The 17727-nt window shown below is 57.0% G+C and overlaps 2 protein-coding genes across 9 annotated transcripts in view; one reads left to right on the top strand and one right to left on the bottom strand.

The window, feature by feature from the left end:
- Window positions 1-258: 258 nt before the first annotated feature.
- Window positions 259-6538, bottom strand: ACBD4 (acyl-CoA binding domain containing 4). Of its 8 annotated transcripts, none has more exons than XM_029928573.1 (12): window positions 6430-6538; window positions 5902-6031; window positions 5521-5641; window positions 5354-5438; window positions 4972-5092; window positions 4631-4717; window positions 4275-4345; window positions 4107-4185; window positions 3405-3535; window positions 2925-3011; window positions 876-997; window positions 259-495 (listed from the first exon to the last, which is right to left on the bottom strand). In XM_029928573.1, the coding sequence occupies exons 2-12, from the start codon at window positions 5987-5989 to the stop codon at window positions 432-434; spliced, it is 1056 nt and encodes a 351-aa protein (XP_029784433.1). In that variant the 5' UTR covers window positions 5990-6031; window positions 6430-6538; the 3' UTR covers window positions 259-431. The 8 variants fall into 8 exon arrangements, with proteins under 8 accessions (XP_029784433.1, XP_029784434.1, XP_029784435.1 ...); XM_029928574.1 differs by having other exon boundaries at window positions 4107-4182; XM_029928575.1 differs by lacking the exon at window positions 2925-3011.
- A 1601-nt stretch (window positions 6539-8139) lies between these two features.
- The window catches only part of PLCD3 (phospholipase C delta 3), an 18482-nt gene continuing 8894 nt past the window's right edge, over window positions 8140-17727 (top strand). The window contains exons 1-2 of the mRNA XM_029928957.1: window positions 8140-8423; window positions 17514-17674. Of these exons, the coding sequence (XP_029784817.1) occupies window positions 8285-8423; window positions 17514-17674 (300 nt within the window). The 5' untranslated portion in view covers window positions 8140-8284. The remainder of the gene's footprint in view (window positions 8424-17513; window positions 17675-17727) is intronic.

Raw genomic sequence — 17727 nt, 5'->3', positions numbered from 1 at the left:
GGCCCCCCTCCCTCCGACGGGGCGGGGCCGCGACCTGGGCCCACTCCCCGGCCGCGGTGGCGGTGGGCGCCGCGCCCCTCCCCTGGCGGCCCTGCCCCACCCCATCCCCTTCGGGCCCAGGGTCCCAGTGCTCCCTTCTCCAGCTCCGCCGGCCTCTCGGGACCGTCCTCGGGGGCACTGGGGGAGGGGCGGGGAAGAGACCTGTGCCTTGCGCGCCTGGACCCGGCTTCCCGCCTCACTCCGTGGGGACCCAGAAGGCAGAAGATCAAGGTCTTATTTTATTTAGTGAAACATTTGTTAGTGAATCTTCCGTGAAGACGTCCTGAGTGTGTGTTGTGTGCAGGGGGAGGAAGCCCAGCAAAACGGAGCTCTCTCCCCTCCCCCCAGTTCGGCCGGGCCTCTTGGCGTCCCTCCCGCAGCCTCTCAGCCAATCATTCTTCCAGGCCCCGGCCCAAGTCCCAACTTGCCCAAGAGTTGGGCCTCCACCGGGAGACGCTGGGGTGGGAGAAGAGTCAGGTGACCCAGAGGGTGGGGAGAGTGGGGAGGGCGGAGGCCGAGACCCAGCAGCCCCACCCCGAGTCACGGCAGACTCTGAACCGGGGACGTGCACCACTCCTGCACCCTCACCGGGGAGCCTGGGTCTTTGGGCGGGAGAGGAGAAGGTGTCCACGTGAGGCCGCGGGGAAAGGTGGGCTCTTAAATGCGCCCCCACCCCCACCTCCAATAAGGGAGCGGTGCAAAGCCAAACACTGAGTGGTCGGGGGACAGAGTTAATGCTGTTCTTCTCCTAAACCCTAGGGAGGCTCAGGGCACAGCAGGACAGGGAGCTCATAGCCACCTCAGTTGGCTACAGAGACCCCTCAACCGAGAGTCACCTCTTCTGGGTCCGAAACTGTCGGAAGAGCCACTGGACGATGAAGGGCCACAGGAGGAAGAAGAGCAGCGTGGTACCCGAGAGCCTGAGGGGCCATGGCCGGGCACTGGGCGGGGTCCTCTGCTGCCAAGAGGGAGGGAGTCAGGGGCCGGCCCAGGCTTCAGCACAGACCCGGCAATTCCTTAGAACCTGCTTGGTGAGCTGAGCTAAGTGGGGGCTTCTGCCTCCCTAAGATCGTAAGAACTGAGGCAGGGAAGGCCCTACCCCTGAATCTGCACCACTAAAGGAGAAAGGCTCCTGGGGTTCCCAGTGTATCCCTGACAGGCCTCCAGTGCCCCCCCGCCCGTGCCAAAGGTGCTGTAGGAGCCGCGCGGTGGAGAGACTGGCTTCTAGGCTGTTCCTACTGGGCCACAAAGCAGTGGCCCTTTGGTGTGGCCTGAACACCCAATATTATAAAGGATGGGCCATATATTTCAAATGGTGCTCAGATTTTAGCTTCTAAATCATTCTCTGCTAAAAGGAGCCAGCACTCCTTGGAGAAGGGGCTAATTCCAGGTCCCGAGCAGGGAAAGTAGAGGTGAATGTGGGATATTTTGGACCAGAAAACAAGAAAGCTTTTAAAGATTAATGAGGCCATGTTATAAGAACACAGGACCCAGCTTGAAAGGATCTCCATTGACCAAAATTGTGAGACAGTCTAAGCATCACAAAGAATAATTTCAGTTGATTGAGATACTGAATCTTTAAAATCCATTAACCTATAATGATACTCAAAGAGAAAGTTGGAAATTTGTCACTGTTGAGGTGGCTGTTCAATCAATCCTTACTTTAAAACAGGTAATTAAAGACAATGAATGAAGCATTTATTCTGCTTTTCCATAAGGCGCTGTGCTTGAGGGAGATCCTAGATGAAACTCTACAGAAAAATGTCACCCTCATAAATGTTAAAGGAATAAGAATTTTAAAAGTCAACATTTCTTTTTCCAAATAAATTACTGATCCAGGCAAGGCTTATCCATTAAGTGTCAAAAATCACGTGGCAAATGGGGGTCATGGGGAGCAGGCCATGCCCTGGCTGGCAAGAGGAAAACATGACTTAACAGCAGTGACATCGGACTGTCACCCCTTCTACATCCGCCCATGCTAGAACCATTACCAGCGGGACATCCAGATATTTGCCCCCTGATGTGAAGAATGTCACATCTGCCACACTCTGGTCATGGAAACTAGCCAGGAGGATGTAATCAGAGAGACCCAGAAAGGAGCCGTCTACTGGACCTCTGGCCCAGTCTCCGTAAGTCGGTAGCAAGGAGAAAGCCCTGGTGCGGATTAAAGGAGTCTTAAAGGACAGAGAAGCCAAACGCAGCACGTGTGTCTGAACTGGACAGAGCAGCTGGAAAAGGCAATTTCGGGACAGCTGGGGAGATTTCACTTTGGACTGGGGACGTGAGCTATGAAGCGTGTGCTAAAATGTCGTTTGGGCTAGGTAGTGGAGTGTTCTTATTTTTAGAGATGGAAAACCAGCTGTTTTGGGGTGGAAATCTTTAAAATCTTCAGCATATGCATTAAAAGTAAAATCAATAAATAAAGCCTTGGGGGTGGCGTTGAAAGGTGGGTCTGGGAATTCCTGCCACCTTGGCTGACACCCACAGTGTCAAGGGGGTTCGGGGTCACCCACGTGATCCCCCTTGTCCAGCAATTCAGCCGCTTCCTGCCCCCCACCTCCCCAAGCTTCTCAAGAATGGACCTTCTCCGTCAATGGGGAGCCCCAACTTTGGAGGGAGACAGACCTGAGGCCGTTCTCAGCTCCATCCAGGGAACTAATCATAATAGTAACAGTAACAACGAAGCCCGTTGGAGAAGGCTTCCCTGTGTGGTGGGCACTACCTCATCTAAGCCTCACAGCAGCTCTGTGAAGTTCCTCCGGGCTGTGTGCCCTCAGGTGAGTTACCCAGTCTCAGAGACTTGGTTTCCTCTTCTGTAAGCAGGAAATAAAAAAAACAAAACTAGTTCCCAGGGTTGTGCGGATTAAACGAGATAAGGGGAGTACCCGTTTGCTGCTCAGCTGGGGCTCCCAGAATGGCGGCAGTGATTGATTCTGCAAGAGCTCAGGAGCAGGTGTAAGGGCCAAGCAGATCTAGCAGGAGAGGGAAGGGTGTGAGGGATGCAAGTCCTGAATCATTTGGGAGCAAACCCTAAATCTGGCCACAGGGACCCCTGGCTCCAGGGCCAAGAACAGGCACACCCTAGCCTTCCAACCTGCTGGAATTAGTCTCCATGCTCAGTGTCTATTCTGGCAGGCGGAGGTAAGAGCAGGAAAGGAGGGCCTTTCCCATTCTCCCTTCCAGGGTGGAAGCGCTTCAGCCCTGCCTAGCCTGCCTGCATCACAAGCCACACGCTCTGAAGGAGGCAGGGATGCGGGCAGCGGGGGGAGTTAGGAGGAAAGACGTAAGTGGCTTCCAGGAGGACACCAGGACAGAGACCCTTGCAGTTCTGCCTCTATCTTGCCCTGGGCGTTGGGGTGGCTCACCTGCTCCAGGAGGCGGGGCATGCCCTCCAGGTTCTGCAGTCTACCCTGCACATCTCGCATGCTCTCCTGCAGTGCCCGAACTGTCGCCACCAGCCACGTGTCCAATTCCTGGGACCCCAGCGGGCTGCCCTCTGCGGAGCACAGACACACAGGGAAGGGGACTCGGGGCAACTCGGCTAGGGGCAGGGTGGTGGCAGGCGGGGGCAGTTCTGGGGAAAAGTAATAGTGGAAATAGCGGAGCGCAGTCCCTTGTACCATCCATGCATGTGATTTCTCTAAAGTCCATCCATGTTGCTGAGTAACGGGCTGCCAGCAGTGCCACTTGGCTGTGTGACTTTAGGCAAATCAGAAGCTTCTCTGAGCCTCATTTTTGTCATCTGAAAGTTAGGAGGAAATGGCTTCGCCTTCACAGGGCTGCTTACTCAGAGGAATAAAGGAGATAATATTTATGAAAGTGCCCTTAAAGGGACATGGCCCGTATGGAAATGCTAGAAGGGGATTGGACAGAAACCATTGTCCTTTGACAGTCCCAAATGGGAGGCCGGGCAGGGACTTTGCCCATCCAGGCTGGTGTCTGGCTGTTTGGCAAGTGCCCAGTGCTGGACTTTCACCTCAGCCCCAAGAAGGCAGTCAGGGGAAAGCCTGGGGCACCAGAGTCACAGGGAATGGCAGGAGTGGGTGAAGTGTTGCACGAGGGCTCACCTTTCTCTGCAGGGAGCAGGGAGCTGTTTCTGGGGTCAGGCTCTCCTCCAGGGGATGCCTTCTGCTCTGTCCAGACCTGCTGAGAGGAGACACCAGATCCAAGGGTGGGAGGAGGGCAGCCAGGGCACAGTGGGGTGGGGAAGGCAGGGAATGAGGGGGTGCTCTCACCAGCTCAGGCTCCAGCTGCTCCAAGGAATCGCAGAAAACCTCGGAGTCCAAGTCCTTAGGTGGCTGGGACTCTGGGGAGGGTATAGGTAACATTAGAGACAAGAGGGAGGCTATGGAAAAAGGAGAGGGGTGCAGAGGCACCTGTTGTAGGAACACTAGAAATACAGCCACAGGAGGCCTAGATGAGCCCTGGAAGTGAGGTCCTGGAAACAGAATCCCAGAACCTGCCCCCTAGCCTTTGCAACACAGGAGGTCTCAGTGTCTGTGGGCATGAGGTGTGCCATCCAGCTGTCTGCCCTTACCCACCCCACCCACCCTCCGAGTTTGGCTCCCTGTCCCTCCACCCAGCCACTGACCTGGATTTGGGAGTGCTGGTTCCCTGGGGAGGCAGGGAAACTCTGGGGCAGCCCCAGCACCTCCATTCAGTGCCTGCTCTTTCCAACCTGCCAAGACATAGCACCCAGAGGTGGGGCTGGGAAGAGGCTGGTGCTTCCCAGTGAGATCAGCCCCTGCCGCTCCTCATGAGCCGTGGGCTTTGCCTGAGACCCACTCCAGCAGTGGCGCTTGCTGGAGTGTCTACGGGGACATCGCCTGGAGCCCTCTGCCACCAAATCCCCCTCCAATTGAGCAGCCTCCTCCACCTGGACCTCAGAAAGTTCACTCGGCACTTGTGGAGCTCCCGACCTGGGGGCCTGACCTGTGACCCTTTTCAGGAAGGTTTCCGGGGGCCTCGGCATATCGGGGATCACCTGGTACAGGGGCTCGAAGTAAGCAAACATGTCCTCTGCCACCTCGCCCAGGGGCACTGTGTCGATCACCTGTGGAAGAGGGGGTCTACTGGGTAGCGGCCTGCCCTTCCTACCGCTGTCCTCCTATCCCACTTGAACTGGGTCCCTTCCACCCTGTGCCCAGTCAGGGACCAGAGACAAGCAGTGTTAGAGAGATAGCATGATGGTAGTAATTTCCCACAGGGGTGTCAATGTGCAATACACATAATGGAGGTCAGCCTTGGAAGGGTAGAAGATAAGCCACCTAGCTGAGACCTTGGGGACAGAAAGAAGCCTGCAGCCTCTCCCTACCTTCTGTGCCATGAGCTTCATCTCAGCGATGTAGGCAGTCATGGCTTCCTCCCTGCTCATCTTGCCTAGGCTGTTCCAGGCATCCCTGGGGAGGGGATGGGGGCCAGGGAGCTGTGAGAAGTTGGTTGAGAGCTGAGGCTTGTTTGCCGGGTGGGTAGGGGGCTCACCACTTATATCGTCCAATTGGGTCCCAGAACCCAGGCCTCGGGACCAGGCAGGGTCCCATGGTAGCTTGCTTGTAGTAGCTATAGAATCTCAGCATCTCTTCATAAGAAGGGCGGTAAGAGCCTGGGCAGGGGATGGGGAAGTGGAAGGCAGAGCATCACCCCCAGCTCCAAGAGAGTGGAAGTGGGGGGAGAACCACCCAACCTTGGAATAGGCAGAGATGGTGAGGGGTCCCACCCAGCTGGACAGGGACAGGCAGCAGAGGAGATCCCCAGGGCGGCCCAGGCAGGGACTCTTCTTTAAAAACTGCAGGGATCAGAGCCTCCTAGGAAGCAGACCCCAATCTTCTTGACCCCCCAAGTGCAGGTCCCCAGTGCTCTCACCATTCTTGGGCAGGTTCTGAATGACACTGACTGCGGCCTGGAACTGCTTCTGGCAGTCCGGTTCTGGGCTTTCGTCCTCAGTACCCATACCGCGTGGCTCGGAACCTTGGGGACCTACTTTTGAGCGACTCTATAAGAACAAGCCTCCGTATGAGCAGACCTCCACGGTCACCCTGGCACCCACCTCCATAAGCCAGTGGTCCACTTTCCAGAGGGGCAAACTAAGCTCTAGACCTGAGTGAGGTACCGCGGGAGGTCAGGATCTGCAGCTGAGACTCCTTTTCCTACCCCAAAGCAGAATGGGGGGGGGGGGCAGGGCGGGGATTTAGGACCTCGGTGGGTGGGTGGGTGGGTGGAGACAGGTGCCGAGAGCCGCTGTCCCTTTCTAGACGCACATTTCCAACTCCTAAACTGGAGAATGAGCAAGCTAAGAGGAGTCAGAGCGGGACCAACCGTCTCCCACCTTGGTCCTCCACTCATTCTGCCCTGGGGTCCCCCACCCCAGCCGCCCGGCCAGTCGGCACTCACCCTGCAGCGCCTAATACGCGGACTTAGGTCCGGTCTCACCACTAGCCGGAGGCTTCCGACTGACCTCCGGGCCCAATCTGACCGGGATGCGGACGCAGGGGGGAAATTAAGCCAATGAGAGGGCTCGTTTCAGCTTCTGCTTCTATATCTCAACCACTCAGCGTGGCCCTTTCAAGATTATGCAAATAGTTTAGGTGCGGCTCTCCCAATCAGTAGAGGCGTATCCGCCGGCAAGCTCCCCAACCTTGGAGGACCAGAGGCGGGAGGCAGCGCCACCTGGTGGACGTAGTAAAATGACACGGAGTCCTCGCGCCCCCCGGTGGAAACCGGTGTCTGTCCTCTGAACTCCGGTCCTGCAAATCCGAGCGACCTAATTCAGCTCCTTAGACCCCTTCAGGAGCTGGAGATAATAAAAGGAGTTATATTCTGGAGGAAGAGGGGATTCTGAAGGGGCTCTGGAGGAGGGGCATTGGAGCTGAGTTTTGGAAAACCTAAGTGTAAGCCAGGAGAAGAATGAGGAAGGTAATTCCTGGAGGAAGGAATTGCAGGATCAAAAGTACAAAAAGAATATCCAGACAGGCGAGGGTATCCAAACCAGTATGCCAAATCTCTGGGTTGAGGATATCTGAGAACGGGCTAGAGCAAGTAGGTGGCATATCTAGGTCCTGAGAAACTAAGCTTTCTCTTTGAGATGCCACGCTCTTGGCCGCCGCCGAGTGGCGGTGTGATCCATCTCTCCGCACCCTAAAAATTTAGGGTAATTGCTGCAGATAATGTTAAAATGATTAGTCTCCTGCCATCCCACCCTTCGAGCGCAAATATTCTGATGGTTTCACATACAGTAAGTGAACACACGAGACGGTCACCAGGACCCACACTCGACGCTCACCCATGGGTTGATGTCACGGATATCTACACTGGCTGCGGCGGCCGTCCCCGGGCAATCGATCGCCCACTGGAACGCCAGTCCTTCCAAGGCTTGAACCCAGAACCGGAGTTCTGCTGGGAATTCTAATATGACTTAGTGTCACCCCATCTTCCCCAGACCAGTCAGCTTTGAGACTTCTGCCACTGAGGGGCTGGCAACTGACGCCGAGAGGGTTAATCCTATGACATCACAGCCAGAACCTTCCTACCCCCAACCACCACTTCCCGCTCCCCCACCCCTCCAGTTGGGGCTGCCCTCATGCTTGGCTTTGCTCCTGGGGTTCTCTCGGCTTTCCGGGCCGGCCCGAGGACCCTTGGCCCAGGACGAGCCGCCCCGCAGATTTGGTCTCTGGTCTGGCTCCCTTCTGAGGCCTCCTGCGGGACAGGGAAGGGGAAGGGGAAGAGCGAGGCGTCCTGAGTCCACATCGAGTCAGGGTCCAGAGAACGGAGACACTGTGCCAGAGGGCAATCATCGCCCCCTTCCCTGCCCCCTTCCCGCAACAGGGGTTCGCGTCACCGATGCGGCTGGGATCTGAGCACTGGGAGGAGAATGGGGAGGTGGACGCGGGGACTTGGGGGATGGGACGCGAGCGGACCCCTTCCCTTCTCACATCTCGCAGAGGGGGCACCTCCCGGCCTGGGGTCGCCACCCACCCCCACCCCCACCCCCACCCCCACCCCCGCCCATCCACCTCGCGCCTCCCCAGCGCTGTCCTCAGCTCCGCCCCCTCCTCCCCGTCCCTCCTTCTCGCGACCTCGTCCCTCCCTCTTTCCCTTCTCCAGACACCTCCTCTCCCCGACTCCTTCCCGGCGCCGCTAAGTTTCTCCGCTCCGGACCGCGCGCAGAGCCGGGGCCGGGCCTGAGCGGCGCCCCCGCTGCCCTGTCCCCGCGCGCAGACCCCAGGCCCGGCCCCGGCCCCACCGAGCCATGCTGTGTGGCCGCTGGAGGATTTACCGCCGCCGACCCGCGGAGCCCCCGGTGCCGGCCCAGGTCGCTGCGCCCGTACTGCTCGCGCCCCCGGACAGCAGCACCAAGAGGCCCGGGCTGCGGGCGCTGAAGAAGATGGGTCAGTGATCCGCGGGGTACGGCTCGGGTGGGCGCCGACGGCCATGGGGTCCTCCTGGGAGGGCCGGGCGGTGCGGGCGGGCCGTCGTGGGCTTCCCAGCTGCGAGGGGTTGTGGGGAGTCAGGCGAGGGTCGGAATGGCAGCCCTGTTCCGGCTGGGGGTCGTACCTGGGGTCCCCCGACGTTCCCGGGAAGAGCGAGACGCCCGGGTGGCCTTTGCTTCCCACCAGGAGGCGCCCGCGGGGCGTGCCCGAATTTGCGTTTGGGCTCGGATTGGGGTCCCCAGGACCTGTTGAATAGAGTGGGAGAGACAGACTCGGGGTGTCCCTCGCTCGCCTCCCCAACCTCCTGTGCCCTCTAGGGTCTGTGGGAGCCTCCGAGCATGCTGGGTTCTTGGCCGCCCTTCGGACGGCAGGAGAGCTGTGGAAGAGGCCGGCCTCCCAAGCCAGCCCTCCAACCCTGCAGCCCCCACAGGGGTTGCAGCAGCCACATAGCACTGGTAGGACTGGTCTAACTGGTGAGAACGCTGCCCTTGGAGTCAGAAGGGCAGAGTTCCCGACTCAGGTTTGGGGGAAGTCACTGCAAGGAAGGAATGTAACTGTGGCTTATTAAACATCTCCCAGAGACTGGCCTGGCCCTGGGTAGTTACATAGGTGGCATAGTTAGTTCAATTTTCCTCACCCTCCTGAGAGGCCCCTGGTATAATTCCCATTTCACAGATGAGAAAACCAATGCGGAGAAGTCAAAGAATTCGTCAATGACCGCACAGCTTGTTAAGGGCAAAGGCTAGCATGGTGGCTGTGCCCAGCCACACTGCCCCTGATACCCTCTCAGAGTCTGAGCAAAGTGTCACCGACTGGCTGGTTGAGTGACTTGAATGAGGGGTGTGTGTGCGGCGTGAATATTTTATAAAATGTAAACTATCATGAAACTGAAGTGTATTTGGAAACGATGTTAGTAAATGGTTAATGATAGAGAGGTGGAGTGTGGGGCTGGGGGAACAGGGCAGGGCTGCCCAGGAGATCAGTGTGAATCTTGGGGCAGAATTCAGTCTTGCCTTCTCTTTGACACTGTCCCACTTGTTCTTACTCTGCCTCCTGTCACTCATTCGATCCGAATTGATTGAGAGCATTGACGATGTCTGAGCGAGCCTGGCACTCTCCTTAAGGAAACTAAGACACACGATCTTTGCTCTCCTGCCCGATCATTCATGCATCCAGCAGACATGTATTGTGTGTCTATGGTATGCTGTCTTGGGATTCAGTAACAAACAAGATAGACACAGTTCTGGCCCTTTAGAGAGCTGAGGCCTCAGCAAGGAGGTCAGAGAAATAAGACTAGGAAGGGAGAGGGCAAGTCAGATGGGAGAGCCCTGGCTGCACCCCTAGCGCTGGAGGGAGACTGGAGGGAGGCCCAGGGGAGTGGCAGGAGGGGGCCACATCCTCAAGGCCCTGCCTTATAAAGGCCAGCAAGGGCCCCAGAAGGTCTCAGGGAGGAGGAGGGAACCAGGGCTTGTGCAGAGTAGGGGCACATTGTACAAAGGCAGGGGTGAATCGGGGAGAGCCAGAGGAGGGAGGCCGAGGAATCAGTTGGTCAAGCTATGGTGCTGCTCAGACTTGGGCCAGTGCAACCCGAATGTGATTCCAGAACCACTGAGGAGGTGGACTGGGCTGGGCTCTGTGGTCGGTGGGATCTGAAAGGTGTCCCTGGTGAATGGCAGCGTCATTCTTTGGGCTACGGAGCCTCGGTGCTTGGGGAGAGGAGGATGGCCATGGGGGAGGAGAGGTGCCACCGAGACATCCAGGGCTGGTGGTGTCGGGCCAGAGAAGCAGTTCTGGGAGTCAGCCACTGGCAGGGCTGGGGTAATGCCCTGCATACCCGCCTGCTCCTTCATTCCACACACGTTTGCTTGTCCCTATCAGTGTGCCATGGCGCTGTGCCAGGGGCCAGGGCTCCGGAGATGAATAACACAGCACTCTGCGCTCGGGGAGCACACAGTTTAGTAGCCACTAAGCTGACACCTGAAGACAAATCATTACAGCTGAACCCAAGACTCAGCACTCACTGGCTGAGTAAAGCCGCACGGGACCTCAAGGCATCCCTTCACCGGAACACCATCAGGAACTATGTGGGTGTCAGAATGTCACCTGGGCCGTCCTTCCTTCCCACCACTGCCCTGTCCTGCTGAGTGACTGCCAAGAAAGGAATGTCCCATTTCTGGGGCATGCAGCTTCCTTGGGCCTCACGGACTCCAGGGACAGGGTGGAGACCGACCCAGGTGTCCTGGGGCCCGGCCCTTCAAGCAATCAAGGACTGGGCCCAGCGCCTAGGTACCTTCCCCGACCACGGCAACCCTAGCTCCTCCCCAGATGGCCCCCTGTCACGGTGGGGGCCACACCCCTTAGGCTAACAGAGAACAGATTTATTTCAGGTCCCCTTGAGAGACTTGGGCAGGGAGTGACTTGGAGGTTGAAGACTCCGAGAGGCCCAAGGAAAAGAAAGGGCTTTTCAGGCCATCCTGGGGGGAACACCCAGTGCGACTCATCTGTGGAGTCTGGGGTGCTTCGCCTGTCCCTCCCCTCCCGCCCCCACAAGGACTGTGGGCTTAGCCTGTCCCCAGGAAGCCAGGGAATAGCTGGAGAGAATTCGAACTCAGTAAGCACCTGCGACTGAGGCCAGACATAATGCTGAGCTTGCATCAGTCCAGAACCTACTTAATCCTTGGCACCTGGGGAGGGGGGGGGCGGGAGGGGGAAGGTGTTGCTGCTGTCCTCACTGGTGCTGCCCTGGTGGAGGGGTGAAGTCACCTGCCAAGGCCCACAGGGCGAAGCCAAAGCCTCATTTTCAATGATGGCTCTTTATTGCCAGAATTAATGAACACTAATTAACACCTTTATAACACTATGGCGAGCGCTTTTCACATATTAGCTTATTTAATGCCCACAATCGTCTGAGGTTTGTGGGACCTTTCACCTCATTTTACAAATGAGAAACTGAGATTTGCAGAGGTTCAAAGCTGAGAGAGGATTTGAACCCAGGTGTCTGGCACAGAGTCTAAGCGAATGAGTGAGGGATTTATGCCCGGAGATGGCCTGCTACTCCCTTCCTCCACAGAGGCCCTGCCAGCCTCTAGAGGTGTCCCCACAGGCTTGCCAAATAAAATACAGGATGCCCGGTTACATGTGAATTTCAAATAAACAACAAACGATTCGGGACAAACTCCTACTAAAACGTGACTCATTGCTGATCCAAAATTTGAATTTAACGGGGCATCCTGAGTTTTATCTGACAGCCCTGTCCCCTGTCTGTGCCTGTGCCCCTGATGGCCCCGCCCTGCCCCTAATCCTGCCAGCAAGCAGAGCACTGAGTGGGCAGAATCCTGCTCCTTCTCCTCCCAGCCTGCACACGCCACTAAATGTGGCAGGGGCAAGAGGGCTCCCCCCCATGGCCTGCCCGGGACGTCTCCTGCAGGGTGAGTGGGCTGCCGTGGGTGAACCTGGCAGCCGGGGGTCCTGGCAGGTGCCTGGCCTGGCGGGAGGGGAGGCCAGGCAGCCGTTCTTTCTGAGCTGGGGGCATGCCAAGCAGGACCAGGGGGCTGGCTCTGTCATGCCTTGAGGCCCTCCTCCCGTCCCCTACTTCTTCAGCTCTAGGGGTGCCCCCTCTTATGACCTCTTCCCCCAAATAGGTTTCATGCCTGTTCTGGCCTTGCCGCCACCTTCGTCGCACACGTCGAGCCAGGGACGGGGAAAGCACTGCCTGCCTTTCCTGACTTTGTTGACTCTTCAAGGGGTGTTATGGTCTCTGGCGCTGAGCTCCACCGGGCTCTGGCCCTGGGTGTGGCAGCCAGGCCGGGCCAGGGGGACACGCGTGACACCTGAAGAGCTGGGGCTGCCTGCTGGCCAGAGGATTAGGGCGGGAAGGTGTCTGGGACCGCTCGCCCCGGGCTACTCCCTCCCAGCGCCACCAGGGAAAGCTTCTCTTCCTCTCCTCCCCCACTTGGCATGAAGCTGTCAGCCGATGTTGTTCCCTGCATGTCTCACATTCCTGCTGGAGCCCCGTGTGCCCTTTCTACGCGAGTGCTGGCGCAAGCACGTGCACACACACACACAACACACACCAGTGCACACATCCCCTATATGCACACACCAACCAACACACACCCTTACTGTGGGCCTATTCTTTTCACACTCTTTTGCCTACATATCACCCCTCTTGTCTACACACCCTGTAGCCACACGGCAGCTGTGCCCTCACCCCTACTGCTGGTCCACTCCAGCCCTGGCCTGCCCACTGCACTGCCCCTGCGTCCCTCCCTGCCTTGGGAACCCACGCTGTTGTCAGAATACCCAGCTCACCCGCTCAGAATTTCAGTGCCCCATCTATGAGCAAGGGACGTTGAGGATCAGAGATGGACTTGACTTCCCCACGGCCCCTTCCAGCTCTGCCCCTGAGACAGCCTCCTGCCCGTGACCTTGGCCGCCGACACAGACTGCTCAGGTCTCAGACCACACACAGACTGAACCGCCCAGGCTGAGGGTGATAGTTGGGACACTGGGCCTGGCCATTCCTCACCTCCCTCTGGCCTAGAGAAGGTGTCCCCAGCTGACAACGCTGAACGAGGCTGGAGAAGGGCCCATCTAGAGGCCGTCAGACTGACAAGGACAGACTTATGGGGATACCTGGGTCCCTCGTTCCTCCAGGGCCACTGCCTCACTTTCCTTTATTACAATTTATTGCGTGCTCACTGTGGGCCGGGCCCTAACTGAGTGCACAGCTCTTTAGGGGACTAGGCACCTCCCCACCTTTCAATCCATTCTGGCTCCACCACCTGCCACCTCAGGACCCTGGATAAGTTAGCTGCTCTGTGCCTTTTGAACAGCTTTGTTGGGATATGAACATATATGATTCACGCCTTGAAAGTATACAACGGTTTCTGGCGTATTGCATTGTTAATTTTTTAAATTGTGGCCAAAAAACATATCATCAGATTGGCCATTCTGACCACTTTTTGAAGTGGCTACTTCAGTGGTGTTGGTTATATTCACAATGTTATGCATTCACAGTGTTGTGCTAGTTCCAAAATTTTTCCATTACCCGAAACACAAACTCAGTAGCTGTTAACCAGTAATGGCCCCTTCCCCCTTCCCCTGGGCCTTAGTAACCTCTAATTACGTTCTGGCTCTGAATTTTTGTTTATGGAGTCTATACGGCATATAGCCCATCTCTACGAATTTGGCTCTTCTAGGTGCCACTTTTTAGTGGAATCATACACTGTCCTTTTATGGCTATAGAGCAAGACCAGATCTCACTCCTTTCTATGGCTGAATAATATTCCAGTCTGTCTACACCACCTTTTGCTTATCCATTCATCTGCTGATGGACCTCTGGGTTGTTTCTGTCTTTTGGCTATTGGTCATCATTTTTATTTTTATTTAAAAAAAATTTTTTTTAATGTTTTATTTATTTTTGATACAGAGAAAGACAGAGCATGATAGGGGGCGGGGCAGAGAGAGAAGGAGACACAGAACCGGAAGCAGGTTCCAGGCTCTGAGCTGTCAGCACAGAGCCTGACGCGGGGCTTGAACCCACGAACGTGAGATCTGACCTGAGCCGAAGTTGGAGGCTTACCCGACTGAGCCACCCAGGCGCCCCTTGGTCATCATTTTTAGAGCTGTTATTTCATGGTTATCCCTCCATCTGGTGAGTCAAGGTGGCCCAGCTCTAGGTTCAAGGCAGAGATGTTTAAATTTTTTTAATGTGTTTTATTTATTTTTGAGAAACAGAGAGAGACAGTGCGAGCAGGGGAGGATCAGAGAGAGAGGGAGACACAGAATCTGAAGCAGGCTCCAGGTTCTGAGCTGTCAGCACAGAGCCTGACGCGGGGCTCAAACCCACGAACGTGAGATCATGACCTGAGCCGAAGCCGGCGCTTAACCGACTGAGCCACCCAGGCGCCCCAGGCAGAGTTGTTTAGATAGATAACCCACGGAAACCACACGGGGGAGGAAGCAGGCACACCTGCTCCAAGCAGGTAGGAATGAGGTTGAGGAACCATCTATGTGTTTGGGGCCTGGCAGGGCCTATAAATGTTTCCTGGGTGCCTGGGCAGAGAGCCAGGTGCGCCACAGCATCGCTGCCCGGGGCCTGACCTCACCCCCTTACCTCTGTTGGTCCTGCCCTTCCTGTCTGGCACCCTAATCCACTCACTCTCCAGGGTTTGGAAGCTCAAGCAATGGGGAAAGCGTGTTACCTCCCCAGGGACTCAGTACCTGGCTCAGCCTGGAATTGAACTCCCGTTCTCTTGGGCTTTTCCATTGGATGGGGGAGAGGGGGCAGACAGTGTGGTCCAGGGGCCAGTGCCACTTGGGCAGACAGACTGGAATGTCACCCTTCCCCCAACAGGCTCCTGGGGAGCTGGGGAGGAAGGCCAAGAGCAGGGGCCCCCTCAACATGGGAACCTGTCCCAGTGGAGAGCTGATCAGAAGTTCAGGCTCCCTGTCTTGACATTCTGTTCGCAGAAAAGACTCTGGACTAAGCAGGCCCTGAGTGACTCACCTCCATTTCCGGCCTTAGTCATTCACCAGCCCCCCTTCCTCCCACCCTCCCCAACTATGGGCTTGGCATCAGAGGGCTGGCCGGGTCAGGGGAGGTGGCCCCAGCTGCAAAGCCTGCTTGTCACGGGAATGAGGGGTTTCTCTCCCACAGCTGAGGAGGTGGAGGAGACACAGGCCCGGTTGTGGTAGCATTATAGGGTCTGCTGAATGTCCTGCCCCCCAGCCCATTGCTTTTCAGGCTGAAGGAATTCAGAAACTGCCCAGATGTGGGAGTAGGGGGCTGAGGGTCTGGTGAGTCTCTTGGCCTGGTGCATGCCACGTTCTAGCTCTTTGGAAAGAGGAAGTTTCTACCACCCCTTCTGAACTAGAGGGCACCAGATGGGCACTAACCCAGGGGCCAGTCTAAATCCTGAGGGCCATTAGGGCCACAGGCTAGCCCCAAAGGGCTCTATAGGCTCCTCTGGATGGCAGGCTTCTCCTCCTAGCCCAGAGGCCCTGATTCTCAATCACAGTCACCCTCAAAGTCACAGGGTAGATTTTTAAACATACATATCCAAGGCCCAACCCACACCTGCCAGACCAGAATCTCTGGGCTGCAGGTTTTGCAAACTTCTCTGGGTGATTCAGGAACCCTGGCCCATAAGGAAAGGACAGAGAGGGTAGAGCGGGGGGTGGGGGGGAGAAGCAGAATGTCCTTAATTCCCCAGTTGCTGGTACATCTGCTGCCCCTTTCAGAAAACACTGGCTGCGGGTCTGGCTCTGGGATGTGCACTGAGGTGCAGATGTGAGACTTTATCCCTGGCCTTGGGTTTATTAAAGTTCACCAAAAGTACAGTTTAGATGGGGTGTTTGTTTGTTAAAATAAAGAATGCTGTTGGTGATCAGGGAGGGATAATGCCCATTTGAGGACAAATCAAGGAAGGCTTCAGGAGGAGATAGTGTCCGAGCTGGTCCCCAAAGGACTCTTGTGTAAGGAAGAGAAGCAAGAAGGATCCTACAAAGGCTCCAGGAGAATGAGAGAGGAATGTCCAGGGACTTAGACCTGGCTCCACAGGCCAGAGTTTACAACAAGCAGGGGGCCTTGGGGCCACAAAGCCTAGAGCCAAGCCCATATTGGGTGCAGGCTTGTTAAAATCAAGGGAGGAAGAGAGGCCCACTGTCCTGTTCATTTGGCCCACACAGTGGTGTTTTGGGCGGGGGGGTTGTTTCAATTTGATTTTGGTTGCCAACACTGAAAAATCTGGTGGCTTCACATACAAATCCAGCTTCCTGTTCTCTGGAAACTCCAGGCCCTCATCCACTCCTGGCTGCCCCTCCCCCTTCCAAAGGGCGTGGACCCTTCAGTTTGCTGGGTTCCCACTCTTTCTGTTGTCCCCTTGGTGTGGACCTCTAATGAGGCAAACTGGAGCAGGATCTGGCACCACCGGGATGGGCAAGCTATCTTGGCTGACGTTTGGAATTTGCAGGAGGTCCTACTGTGGCTTTCATTCTGTGCACGGAGAACATGAGGCTCAGAGCACTCGGGTCACTGCCACCCAGGCTGTGTAGCTCGGAAGTGACAGAGGTGGGATTTGCCTCCCTGGACCCTTGAATTTGGATTCTGTTCTCCCCTCTCCCCGCCCTGCTGCCCCCCCCCGCCCCCGCCCGTGACCATGATGGCAAGGAGAAGGGGCAGAGGAGCAGAGAGATTCAGTGTAGTGGCCATGGGCAAAGGTGCTGGAGCTCCACCTCCAGGGTCTGAAGCCTGCTTGCACCACTTCCTGGCCCTGGGATTCTGGCAAGTCACTTAAGATTCTCTGCACTTGTTTTCTCGTGTGTTAATGCACGAGTTGGGGCAGGCACGAGGTACACGTTCTGTAAGCCTATCTTCTTAGGGAAAGTGGACACTGTGGAGAGCATGTGTGGGGGTACATGGGACTGTGACAGTGACTGGGCGAGGGGGAGTGCCAAGTGTCACAGACCATGCTTTCAGCTGGACGCAAAAAGGCCACAGGCTGCCAAGGCAGGGGCTGGTCCCCAAGTCCTTGGCCTGTGACCGTGGAGCCAGAGTGGCCTCTGCTGTCCTCCCTTGTCTTGGGGACAGCAAAGTTGAGCAGCTTGGGTGGCAGCAAGAGAGATTTAGGTTAGACAGTGACACTACCTTCTTGAGGGTCAGGGTTTCACGTCAAGGGAAAAAAGGTTACTGGTGGCAGATTCTGGTCTTGAAGTCTGGAGGCCTGAATGGAAGGCAGTGGCAGAAAGGGTGACCTTTAGGGAGGCCTGAGTCCCAGGCGATGCCTAAGGGCTTGCTCTGCTCGGAGGGCCTCCGGAGGCAGCTGCTAGGTGAGAGGAGGTATGGGCACCCTCCTTGGGGGCTGGGTGGAACGCGAGCAGGCCCTTGGGCTACCGCCAAACCCCGTACTGGGGCCGAGTTCTGCTGGGGAGAGGAAGAGGGACCTGTGAGGACTTGCGAGGCAGGCCGGCTGCCTGCTGGGACGAGGGAGAGAGTGAGGCGAGGCCAGGCCCCGACGCCCTCCGGCACCCTCCCTCCCCCCGCAGGCCTGACGGAGGACGAGGATGTGCGTGCCATGCTGCGGGGCTCCCGGCTCTGCAAGATCCGCTCGCGGACGTGGCACAAGGAGCGGCTGTACCGGCTGCAGGAGGACGGCCTGAGCGTGTGGTTCCAGCGCCGCATCCCGCGCGCGCCATCGCAGCACATCTGTGAGCCGGGGGCGCGCGGGCGCGGGGCGGGCTGGGGACAGCGGCCGCGACG

The sequence above is a fragment of the Suricata suricatta genome, chromosome 17 (genome assembly GCF_006229205.1).
Source record: "Suricata suricatta isolate VVHF042 chromosome 17, meerkat_22Aug2017_6uvM2_HiC, whole genome shotgun sequence".
In the NCBI taxonomy this organism is placed as follows: Eukaryota; Metazoa; Chordata; class Mammalia; order Carnivora; family Herpestidae; genus Suricata; species Suricata suricatta.
This window is presented reverse-complemented; position numbering and strand designations above follow the sequence as displayed.

Bases quoted from the DNA above. Each gene is read 5' to 3' on its own strand.
- ACBD4 (XM_029928573.1), bottom strand. From the start codon at position 5,989: ATGGGTACTGAGGACGAAAGCCCAGAACCGGACTGCCAGAAGCAGTTC. The intron at 5,642-5,901 runs GTGAGAGCACTG...TCCCCTGCCCAG, and splicing joins TCAGAACCTGCCCAAGAATG to GCTCTTACCGCCCTTCTTAT. The intron at 3,536-4,106 runs GTGAGCCCTCGT...TGTGCTCCGCAG, and splicing joins CCTGCTCCCTGCAGAGAAAG to AGGGCAGCCCGCTGGGGTCC.